General features: G+C 42.9%; 1 protein-coding gene across 1 annotated transcript in view; it reads right to left on the reverse strand.

Moving 5' to 3' along the window:
• The window catches only part of LOC311313500 (claudin-10-like), a gene marked incomplete at both ends in the record, with an annotated part of 3490 nt that extends 3283 nt beyond the window's left edge, over window positions 1-207 (reverse strand). Inside the window, one exon of the mRNA XM_084443631.1 lies at window positions 1-207. This exon is cut by the window's left edge and continues 13 nt beyond it. Coding sequence (XP_084299757.1) covers window positions 1-207 — 207 coding nt within the window.
• Between the last annotated feature and the right edge of the window lie 12891 nt (window positions 208-13098).

The raw sequence follows: 13098 nt of genomic DNA on the forward strand, positions 1-13098 counted from the left end.
CATGGAGGGAAAGTCTTTGCAGTTGGAGACGCCCGTGGAGTCGGTGACGCAGGTCTTCCATAGGTTGGACCAGAACGTTGCCGTGGTGATGACCGTGCCGTCCAGAGAGGACACCTTCCAGTAGTCCGTGGGCAAAGTGGAGGAGACGAGCACCAGGCCAGAAGTGGTCAGAATAAAGGCCAGGATCTCCCTGACCATGCCGCTCATGATGTCCTCTCCCCCGGCGCTGCCGAGGCGGGCGACGGCCTCGGAGGTGGACCCGAGCGGGGCGGAGTGACGGATGGGGTCCGCTGGTCACTGAGGCTGTGTGAGGAGAGGAGCAGGTGTAGGCGCCGTGGGACCGTCCAGGGTGAATGGACATGCTGGGATTGATGGTTAATATGTTCTGGTCTGTTTCTTATTCAGCAGGGAGGGGTTTAGCCATACTTATCCACCACAGACCAATGGGATATACCTTCCCCCCCCCCCCCCCCCCTCCCTACATGCGTCACCGTGACTCGTGATAGGTGATGGGGACTGCTCTGCTCCGTAAGGTCAAAGGTTAGGCTATAGATAGTTGAAAAAGTGCACTGATGATCAGATGATGACCAGGAAGGAGGATGCATCACAGACAAAGTCTGAGAATATCTGTCTGGGAGTTTAGACAGTCTAGAGTGTTCTGAGAGAACACAAACAGGCCAGACGTCCTCGCGCCACCAAAGAAGCAATCAAGGGTGCAAACTGTACCTAACCACACACCAGTGTTGGGGAAGAGACTTCGCAAGCATAGCTTGTAAAGTTACAAGTAGTTCAGCATGGAGGTAGTTTGAACAAACTACATTTCTACCCCTGGAGAAATGTAGTTTGTAAAACTACAGATATGTAGTAAAAGTAGTTTCAACTACTTTATTTTTCAGCGTTAAATTGAGAATGTACATGTGGTGTCTATGAAACAAAAAGTAATAGCCTTCAAGAAAGTCCCATGCCAGCAGAAATATGCCTCAAATGAGTTTTATTTAAAAAAAAATTACATAAAAAATAAATTTTAAAAAATTGACACTTTTGCCAACATCTGTCATCTATCTTTCCTGTGCGAGTCCTCATGTGAAACCAAATTATTTGTTACATTCTGACACTTAGAGTATATGACCTGTGTGGTTTATGAAATGAGACCGCAGAGAACAAGGAAATCAACATGAACAAGGAAAACTAAATCTGTGCTACTAAATAATTTCATGTTACTGCCCAAAAATGTAGTTTGTAAATTGAGCAGTTAAACTACAAAAAATGACCCAAAAAGTAGTTGAAATACTTGATGCAGCACAAAATATGAATGGAGTTTAACTACCAGCAAGTTACAGCAAAATGTAGTTAAGATATGTAGTTTAAATCTCCCCAACACTGCCACTAACTCATAATAAGATATTATTGAACCATTACTTTCACTCAGACTGTAGCTACTCATATGTAGACGTTACTTGAATACTAATACTAATACTAATAGGGAGTCCAATCTGGAACTTTCTCACAAGGTTAAAAATAGTGTAATGATCACTCATTAACTACTCATCACCCATACTACAGAGTGATGTCTCTCTGAGGGGCGCACTCAGGAGGAACTCTATCAACATCTCAGTTAGAAATTAGGTGCCATATTCATTACAGCAGTTACAACATATATTGCGTGAAGGAAATCACAAAGTAATGAATTTACAACACAGTCATAGTCAATAAAATGTTGACATCCTCAACCTCTGTTCAGAGAAGTGAGAGGTCCGTCTAGCGGTTGTACACATTTAATACAAGAGCACTCCAATTACTACCACAAGAGGGCGTCCTGGTAGACTAAATGTACCCTACTAACATGTACTGACCAGCTCTGCTGGAGAAAGCTCAATTACATCAAGTCCATCACTTAATATGACTGAGGATTAAATGCATAATTAGCACAACTATTAGCATATCTTCTGAAAAATGTTTGATTCTATTTTACCCAAAACCAAAACAATTTAATTTCAGATTGTGTTACCAGACTCAAAAAAGATTTAAAACAGTAGGAACGTAGACAGAAAAGAGTGGGAATGCTGATATTGTGAATGTTGTAACTTATGAGGGATGAAGCCCAGTGCTCATCTGAGGGGTTGAGTCTGTTCTCTGACTCTCTCTGTTATCCTGTAAACGTCCCTCACTTCCTGGCTGCTTGTGTGTCATGAACACTTCCTCTGGTCCACACAGGAACATGTGATGTGATTCATACTGTTGTCTGAGTTTAACCTTTCCTTCTGAAGATTACACATTGGCCTCAGCAAAGATCATCACTTCCGCTGCTAAAAAAAACATTGAGTTCCCACAGTATATACCTGTATGAGCCATAGAATCAAAATATGAATATTAGTCCTTTGTCACAATATTTGTCACAATACATTATAGGGAGAGTTTTGTCTCTATTACTGCGGCGAATAATCAGTGAACTACATACATACTGTACGAATTTGGTCCAGTACAAGTGTATGTAAAAGGTCACCTGTTTGAAATGATTAATGGAAACGATTGCATACTGATAGAAGAAAAAAAAAAAAAAAAAGCCACAGTACGTTGAAAAAGGATGATATAAGTGCTGAACATTAAAATAAGGCAATGTCAATGTAGTATTCTTGTTATACTTTAATACTTTTTCCACATATTGTTTATCTAGAGATACTTATTTGTTAGTGTGCACCAGAACCATGTGATGAGTCATGAGCTGCTCTTGCCCCATATCTCATGGACAGCATTCAAATAAATGGGAGATCTGTTTAAATTTTTCCTAAAACATACATTCATGCACTTGCCACTATTTCTAAAGATTTACAGTAGATTACGTTTCTCAGCTAATGAATACAGAACACTGATGGGTCTAAAGTAATCAAAATCCAGTCAGACCACAATCGGATAAAGAGTTTGATATGTCACCAAGTCTGTACCTTGTGTATTTTGACCCCGGTATTATATTTGATGACGACATGGTCCGCCTGTTAAACATCCTTATTTACTTGGCTAAAAAAATATACATTAAGCCCACTAACCCTGAGGTGCCCTCGATTAGAACGTGGCTCACAAGTGTTTACTTTCCTGACAACTGACATGTGACATCATATGTTATTATTATGTTATGATCATAGGTCTGACTAATTTTGGAGGATATGGTCTCCTCTGTGTCTATACTTGGAGAGCGTTGAGAGTGGGTCAGAGGCCGTGGCCCCTCACTCATACCTGGCAGACCCTGTTGACTTATCCTCAACATTATAGACATTATTCTGGAAACCCCCCTCTCTCCCCGTCACGTTCCTCTGATGTGCTATGTACGATTGAACGCGCCTGTCTTAACGCGTCCCGGTGATAGGTGATGGCTCCATCAGTGCTGAACACACAGTGTGATGTGTAGGTAGGTGTGAAACGGCAGAAGAATCCTTACCTTCCAGTTTGAAGATGGTGTGGTGCGGCCGGCAGTGCAGCGCTCCGATGGCGTTCCCGGCGCAGTTATTCCACAGTCCCTGCAGCACCCATGTCACCGTGATGACAGAGGACGCCCTGCTGGTCCCGCTCCACTCGTTGGACACCGTGGCGGCGATGGTGGCCCCCAGCCCCCCCAGACCGCCCATGAACGCCAGGATCTGCCAGCCAGACATTGAGGAGATCGTAGATTAGGAGGTATATGAAGTCTAAAGAATCAGGAAAGTAAGAGGACAATAAAATGCCCCAGGCTAACACATTACATTGAGGACATGTGTTCACAGAGATGATTTACACACAGGACATCGAGCCATTTACTGGCAGGGGAGGGACAGAGGCATCTCAACGTGAAACAATAGTCAACGAGACAACGACAGTTAGTCAACGACAGTTAGCCATTAAAATGACACCAGCAGGGTTCTGTGTTTTGCTTTTTTTCTCTCTTTTTCTGCTGTCCAGATTTGGGTTTTGAGTGCGGCCAAGTATCATATTAACATTCAGAAGAAATCCAGGTGTAATCAGTAATCCCAAAAGCAAGGAGCCATGTGACAAAGTCCAGCTACTGGGTCAACTATTTCTGTTAGCAAAATTTAGAAACTTACTTGACCAGTTGACCTTATGATATCTGCAGATGACGATCACTTTCAAATGCACATACAGTACCTGTGTAAGTAACAGAAATAACAACCTCCAAGCAGATCAAAGATAGGCTATATGAGGCAGTAAAGATCTGATGACATTACATTAGACTACTCTGCCACTAGCCAAGATAAAGGGAGTTGAAAGAACGAAATGAAACAGAAGTAAAACACACTATATTTCCCAAGCGTGGTTGGGTGGATGAGCTGATATGTTTTACTACTGGACTTAAGCAGTGAAATGGCTGAGGATATGAAGGAGTGTTTGTATCTAGTTTTGGCTACTGGGTATTTGAAGCAGGAACGCGAAAGGCAAGGTCAGAAACTGGATGGATTCTGCTTTCCTTAACAACCATCCTGACTCTAAGACCAGTGGTAGACAAACATACTCCAGGAGCTTGCTCGATCGCCTTGTTGAGAGGGGTCAGGGAAGAATTTTTACAGCTCACTTTTCTGGCCCCCGGGTGAAACTGTTTTTTTGCTTCCCTCTGGAATATGTAGGGGTGGGTCGTAAACCCACCTCCCTTGTTCTCTGTAAAGCGCATTGTGTTGCCTCTTTGTATGAAATGCGCTATACAAATAAAGCTTTGATTGATTGATTGATTGATTGATTGATTGATTGATTGATTGATTGATTGATTGATTGATTGATTGAAGACCAGTGATGAAGTCTAGGGCAATGTGGGACCAGGGAGGACCAGGTACTGACAGGGAACAGAGAAGGCCGGAGTGGGGTTCGGTAGACGGGTAGAAGACTTGTTTTGGGCTCAGACAGGACAAGCAGCAAGGAAACCTCGGGTGTCTGAGGCCATGGTGAGCCTCCAGAATGGTTTCCGGAGGTAGGCCAGTGTGTGGTTGACCCTCGGGTGTCTGAGGCCATGGTGAGCCTCCAGAATGGTTTCCAGAGGTACAGTAGGCCAGCGTGTGGTTGACCCTCGGGTGGCAGGTGGAACGGGTGGAGGGAGGCCACTAGAGAACCTGAGAACAAGATGGCCTCTGGGACAAACAGCCTGTGAGGAGGTCCGGTCCCTGGGTCAGACTGACTCTGAGACTGTGAGACTCAGCTCTGGTGACCGGGGACTCAGTCTCCCAGGTGAGGGCGGTGTTGACCTGGGAGGGCGGTCGTTGGAGACGAGTGGATGGACTCAGGTACCTCTAGGGCATGTTGCAATGTGAGGGATGGTGGCACACAGACAGATCTGTTTACACTCACTGTCAGATTCAAATCCTGTCTGGAGCCCGCTGCCCAAAACTGGATCCGGTTATTTTTATATCCGGTTCATATCAGGTTGAATCCGGTTCGTCGCTACAAGACAGAATAAAAAATGGACATATCAAACCGAACTAAGTCTATTGTCAAAGGCATGCCGCGGTGAACGTGCGATTATTTTATAGAAAACTGAAATTACACTTGCTTGTTATCTTTTTAAATCAATGAATCAATCAATTTACTTGGTCAGTTATTAAAGGAATGGAACTTTTTATGAGAACGTTTTACAAGAACACTTATTCTATATATAATACATATTTTTATATGCACTTATATTTATTGCTTCCACACAGGTTTATGTTTAGATATTTATGATCATAGACTATATTTTATATGTACTTCTTATTACTTATTTTATATATATGTGGCTTCTGCTTTTAGAATATACATATTATTATGTTGATTCATTATTTTAAGTTATGACCCCTTTTAACCACCAGGGGGCCCGCCTGTTGTTCTGATTTTCATTTCTGGTTTTAGGAGGACATCTAGTGGCCAGCCTCTGTTGGTGCACACTGGATTTAATGAGGTAAAATCTACCATCACAGGAGGAGACCCCCCATAATGCCACACCAGTTCCACTTCAGAGTGCTAGCAGAACACCTCAGGGTGTCACCCTGAGACCTTGAGGACATTATGATGTGGCCTTTCAAAATAAAGGCCCTCTAAAATGTCCTATACAACCTACTACTTTCCTTCAATTTCAGATTAGGATTAAAAGGAGACCCCCCATAATGACACACCAATTCGACTTCAGAATGCTAGCGGAATACCTTCGGGTGCCACCTAGAGATTTTCAAGACATTCAGATGTGGCATTTCAAAATAAAGGGCCTCTAAAATGTCCTATATGACCTTCTACTTTCCTCTGATTTCAGATTAGGATTAAAAGGAGACCCCCCATAATGCCACACCAATTCGACTTCAGAGTGCTAGCGGAATACCTTCGGGTGCCACCTAGAGATTTTCAAGACATTCAGATGTGGCATTTCAAAATAAAGGGCCTCTAAAATGTCCTATATGACCTTCTACTTTCCTCTGATTTCAGATTAGGATTAAAAGGAGACCCCCCATAATGCCACACCAATTCCACTTCCGAGTGCTAGTGGAATACCTCAGGGTGTCACCGAGTTCAGAGACACTGTGTTACTGAGAAACACAGAAGACAACTCTTTTGAACTGGTCAACACAGATGATGGATCTAAGGTAATTACCCAGATAGCAATCGGATCTGGGCCATATACAGGCCAGATCTGGCCCTTGTGGCTTAGTTCCGGCCCATATGGCCCAGATCCGCTTGCTATCTGGGTAGGAATGTCAAATATCTTCGCCACACTCCTGTGGTCATGGACTTGGAGCCAGCCGAGGCTCAAATGGACACTGAAGCCTTGGACAGGACAGACAATGTGCTCAACGCTTCAGCAGTCAACATTCCACCTGAACCCGACTCTGCATCAGTTCCTGGAAAAGAGCTTGTCACCACCAAAAGTGGCAGTTATCAGAAAACCAGTACGTTATAGAGATACTTAAAAGAAACACTTTGTTTTGTTTATGTTCAACTGAAAACATGGATGGTTTGACAAGGCATTTAGAATGGATATTGAAACTTTTATGATTTTTTTGTGGAAAAAAAAAGAAGTGAACAAGTTATTTATGTGACAACACTGGATTGTATTACTATTAGGACAGGCATGTGGTTTATGTTAAACATGCAATTTTATGTTATGCCAAAGAGAAAATAAATGCATTTATGTTAATGTAGCACTTCAATTCTAAACAAAGAATCAAAGTGTTAGTATAGCTAGTTGAATATAGTTTGGATATCACAAGATCTTCAGTGGTCATATAAAGTGACGAGAGTCACTTGTCTAGATCGCTATGGTTGTGTGATTTAAGAATGACTGATTAGATTAGTTAATCAATGAGAGGACTACTTCTTTAACCAACACAACAATTTCCCTCCAAAGGTTCAAGCACAGGCTAAGTGCTGTTGAATTGCCACCAGAGGGCGACAGAGTAGCTTACAACCATGGATGTATTAACCCAAGGCTATCATCATAGAATGTCTATGGCTATCATTACCCAAGGCAATCACTGCTGGCTTAGAAAGTGTGCTGCTCAATCAAAAGTTTTGTCAATTAGGGTAGTTGTCCCTAATTGTCAACTATTGGTAGGCTAGGCCTCCTGATTATTGGGTTTATTTACACGGACAAACGACAGATAACATTGCATTGGGGTAAAGTTACAGGCCTAAATGAATCCAGTTATCTTCACAGCTTTCTTCTTACAGTAGGCTATTATCCTAGTGGGAGATGTTTAGATTAGTTTATACGTCAATAGGGAGGGAGTCTGTTACCTTCGCCAGCTATTGCTCAACGAGGGCTTTCAAAAGACCTCAAGGAAATTGCAACATATCTGTCAGAAGTTCAGGGAAAAGCAAGAGCTTTGGTTGAAATGTTAGTCTACTATTTGAAAGTAGTCTAAGATATCAGCATGAATTCGAGAACGGGAAAAACTAAGACGTAAAGTATAAGGTAGGCTATGTTTGTTAACCTTTCAAGTGGGTGCCTGTTGGGTTTGAGTCAGATTCTTTATCAGGTGTCTATTGGCTGCGGTTGTTTGTTTGTTTGTTTGTTTGTTTTTCATAAGACCTACACGCATTTGCAGAATGCACGTTGTGTTCCTAGAAATCCAGCTGGTGAAACCCTTTCCTCGCACCCAAACTCAAAGCAACAGCACTAGACTGGACTCCTTTAGAACACAACAAGGAGGAGTCTTATTATCCCTAGCTTGTCAAAAGCAATGCATTGATTACCTCGCTGAGAACATGTGATTATCCTACGATGGATAGGCTATGAACATTGCGCTTTTTCTGTTTTTCATTGCACTTTGTTATACTGAGGTTTTTTGTCATCATGTCTGTTGTTGAAGTAGAAAAGCACAAGTTTAGTTTCTGAACCACTGTAATAACCCTAACCACTCAGAACCTGCTCTATGCTGTGTGTGCTTCTCCCCCCCCGTGGTTTCCATTGAGCAGGAGCTGCAAAGTTTGCACTTGATGCGAGACGTGGCTTCTATTGTGTAGCCTGGTTGCTTTAACCTTAATTATTAATTATGCTAACCTTCATGTCCACTACCTTTATTTTTTTCTTTTCTTTTTTTAAATCCTTCCTATATTCGGACTGAAGAGGCCTAGGCCTAACTATTATTAAAGAAGAGTAGGCTAGATTAGTCAGATGTCTTTATATGATGAAGCATTGTTTTCTGTCGCATGTCTCTAAATTTTAAAGAACCATACTTTTCTGTGTTGTCATAAACCCTCACCCCAATAGGCACACATCCTATTCTATGGGTTGGTCAGAGAGCATTATTGTTTGGAGAAGTGGTAGGTCTGGGCTAGTTTAGTCAGGATCCGAAACTAGGCTTAGGCTAAATATTGGAAGGCTACTGTAGGGTACCCGCCACGTTGACGTGTAGCCTACATCTTTATAAGCGAATTGTTGTAACAAATTGGTGTAAATGATGGATGAGACGAAATCGATTACATAGCCTACAGTAACTGTGTTTACGCTTTTCTACATTTCTATATATCTCTTAGACTGGCACGAGCAGGAAGGTCTGTGAAGCGAACTAGGACTAACTATACCAGGCCTAGCCTGGTTTATGGGCTATGCCGGCTTGTTTCTGTTAAGGACTTGTGTAGTGTATTTTTATACGGTATTACATCAATACATCTGTATTACTCTCATGTAGTAATCATTTTATTAAGAATAATGAATAAACTCCAATTCAGTAGGAACTTGGTTAACTTAATTAGTTTAACATCTAGATGACAACACATGTCCTGTCCTGAGTCAACATTCCTTTGCCCCTGATGAACAATAGAGATGGCACCTCTGAAGAAGAAGTCAGGAAGCCTACAGGTGATCAAAGCAGGACCGGAAAAACCCCAAGACTGCCCCCATGTCCGGAGGGGGGGGCAGAGCTCAGTGACGCCTATTGACCAATTGCAAGACTAGTTGTAAATGTACCTCCCTCGTATGCAAAATTGTTTTGTCATGTGATTCCTGGCTTGAAGCCAGTTTAAAAACTGAAGACACGAGACTGAGAATTCAGTACCGCTGAAATTGGACCTGAATGGCGTGCTCAATAAATTTGGTTTAAACTGCATTTTTCTCCAGAAGATTCTTTCCAAGTCAAGACAAAAAGATACAACACTTGTAAGTAGGACAAAGTCTGCTAGCGAGTCAGCTAGCAATGCGAAATAGCTGTGAACTGAAATCACATGAAATAATGTCTGATAAATTAACATAGGTCTTGTCACCTGGATACATCAGATCCAATGATTCCAATACTAATCCAGCACAATAAGACCGAGCCAGTTAGCTCATGAGTTCACAACGCCGTGAGCTCTAGGCTTTTTTGGCAGTTGAAAAAAGTTGAACTTTTCGAGCTAGAGCGCAGGCTGTAAAAGGCTGTTCAGATGACGACAGCGGTCGGTTTTTGTCAAAACCGCAGAGACGGCGAACGTTAGCAGTAGCTAACATTAGCTAGCAATCTTAATTTGGCTAGTTAATCTGCAGTCTGCAAAAACACGACACTCGTTGCTAACGTAGCTGTAAAACATCGGTAGCCTAGCCAGCTCTAAACTCCGGCTCTAGTGCGCTCTACGCAGCTGTAAGCTTGGCGCTGTTCAGCTACATACAGCTTGTTGGTGGACACACAGCCTTAGCTATTTGGCTGCAGTTGGTTCAACTTGTGTTTCTCGGGCATAAACAGAGGGGAACTCAAAGCTCGAGCCGTGGCAAGCCTGCCGTGGCAACGGGCAACAAACCGAAGCGTCAAAAATATGATGTGCATACAACTCTGTGTTGTTAGAGAAAACAATGTTCAATCGGAATATCAAACGAACTCTTAAGGTATACTCACTAAAATAATCTGATGGCTCCCTATCCCGTGCCATGAGCATTATGGTGCGTTCGTTTGTGGTCGGAGCTGGCAAGTCGCAAGTGGCAAAATACCTACCTCCGACCTGTGTGCATTCGAGCTATAGCGAATGATATGATGATGATCCATCCATCCATCCATCTTCATCCGCTTATCCGGGGTCGGGTCGCGGAGGCAGCAGCTCCAGCAGGGGGCCCCAGACATCCCTTTCCCTAGCAGCATCAACCAGCTCTGCCTGGGGAATCTTTAGCCGCTCACAGGCCAGTGTGGAGATGTAGTCCCGCCACCTAGTCCTGGGTCTACCTGATGATGATATGATATGATATTGACGTCAGCCGGCAACTGGGGGCTGAGAAACATATCCGAATTTGCGACGAGGAAGTGCGAGTTCATGAGGTGTTTTATTTAATCATTCCTAGTAGCAAGTCGCAATTTGCCACCTCCCAGTTATAAACGAACGCACCATTACTCCACTGGTAATCTGACAACTGACTGACGAGCGGAGGGAAAGACCCAGGCCATTGAAAGTGATGAGCAAAGTCATTTTAAAAAACGTTTTGGAACCAATGTGCTGTGGCTGACTACCGGAGAGCCCCGGCCCAATTTAACCCCTGCACCTGCTCCGTCGACATCCACATCTCTTGGATATATCCTTGTGTAAAATAGGTCAAGCCATGTATGCCACAGAATGTATTGAGAGTTGAAACAGACATTTTCCCCAACCCAATGTGGTAAGGCACCGTACAGTTATGATGACTAAGATCGAAGATTGTCGGGTACAGCACCAAGATTAATGAGAGTTCTCCCACCACCCAATTGATAAACAAGACAGCTCTTTGACCTTAAAGTCGCACTGAAATGAAAAAAGCATTCTGTCCCATTTTGGCTCACATAATTGGTCATAGTGTTCACCTATTCATGATGTATGCCAAAAAATTTACAAAATTCTACTTTTGTTGTAATCTTATATCAAATTATATAATTTCTTACTTCCTGGAAAACGGTAGGTCACGTGCAATGACGACAACAGATACCTTAGATATTAAGCCAATAATCTCACAACATACACCCGTCAATCAACACTAACATTGTATCGAATCTGTCTTAAAACCCGTCCACTTGTCAATGTTCCAATCAAATTCCTCTAAACATATGTCCCACCCTCATAGCTTGTTTGCGTCGGAAATACGTCAAACTAGGGAAGTTAGATGATCTCAAACGTCCATTTCAGTGCAACTTTGTGTCTTTTTCCCAGTGGTTCAGAATGACATGGAGGGATAGCCACTCAACAGTCACTGGGTTTCTAAGGGTCTGTCAACTTGTGTTGAGTGACATTTTCCACATGCCTCTTTCACTGAACCAGAACTGTTCATTTTCCCCACCTGATAAAATCGAGCATGGTATTAGATTGACTCATGTACATTAGTGTGTGAGTGAGTACATGTTTGTGTACATTTGTGTGTCCGTGACATTTGTGTGTTCTAGTTTGGACTATGATTATGCAAAAACTACCCTAACTGATTTTAATGAAACTCGGTGGAGGGGTGTACCATGGTCCACCTTAGAACCAATTACATTTTGGAGCAGATCCAAATCACAGGCTGGATCCACAAATGAAAACAAGACTTAGAGCAAAGCCAGCTCCCTGTGTGGGGGTGCTAGAGGCACAGGGTTTGGACTGGGGTGTGCGGGGGGAGAGCCTGGAGTGCACGGCATTGCCCGCCACCGGCTGTGACCTGAGGGGGGCGCCACAGAGCCGGCCATATACAGCCACCCATTCACCTCCAGTCATTTTTACCTCCGCAACAGCAAATCTAGTTCCTGCGTTGAGTACACAGCCAGTACCCCCTAAAGGTTCCTAGATCCCATGGAAAAGTACTGTGTTGTGACAGGGCCTCTTCATTACCACAAAAGAACATGCATCACTGGTGGAGGACAACATGTTTACTGTTGCATCTGGCTTGTTATGACACTGGTAGGATCTAGGATGAAATCACGCCTACATTATAAATATTTACATGCTTCCCACAACAGTATCTTCTATGGTCCAGGGAATGAAAAACTACTCAGTGATTGAGTGTGTGTTTATAACTTTTACATTGATTACACATCTGCAAGTTCATACAGTAGACTAAACTAATAATAACTATGGATTTGTTCTTTGGCTTTCCATAGAAATTTTATGAAGAGCAAAATATTTGATTGTGAATTGTCAGACGTCATTAACAACATTGCAATCATGCGTTTACAATTTCCATAGTTGTTAGGTGACTAGGATGACTCACCATCCGTTTTGTTCTTTTTGGCATGAAACCACAGCTTGCATAAGACTTCTACCAAATCAATGCTGCTGTCTGAACATCAACGTAGCAACTTTTATGAAGGTGAGAAAGCTAGGTAGAGACTTGACAGCTAGCTTGCCGATTCAGTACTTCTGGCACCACAGACATACAGTACCGTACAGTAGCCTGGATTGCAGAGTTTACCAAGTTTTCCTTGCTACGGAAGTCAATAAGCATAGACTTGGTTCTTGTTCTAGCTTGTTATTCACAATGTTAGACCCAAAGCAGATGGTCAAAGATCAACCAACAGACCTACGTCTGTCTGACTGAATAAACACCACAGCACTGCACACTGTGTGCTGAAGACCCAATCCAAACACGCCTTCGAACCACTTGCTGTTGCGAAACCCTCAAATCCACAAACGGAACCTGGGATGGTCTTCTGCATCAGTCACGCGGTAAACGTTCTCTGACATACAGTTCAACCTGCC

Source organism: Borostomias antarcticus (assembly GCF_949987555.1).
Source record: "Borostomias antarcticus genome assembly, chromosome: 9".
Lineage (NCBI taxonomy): Eukaryota > Metazoa > Chordata > Actinopteri > Stomiiformes > Stomiidae > Borostomias > Borostomias antarcticus.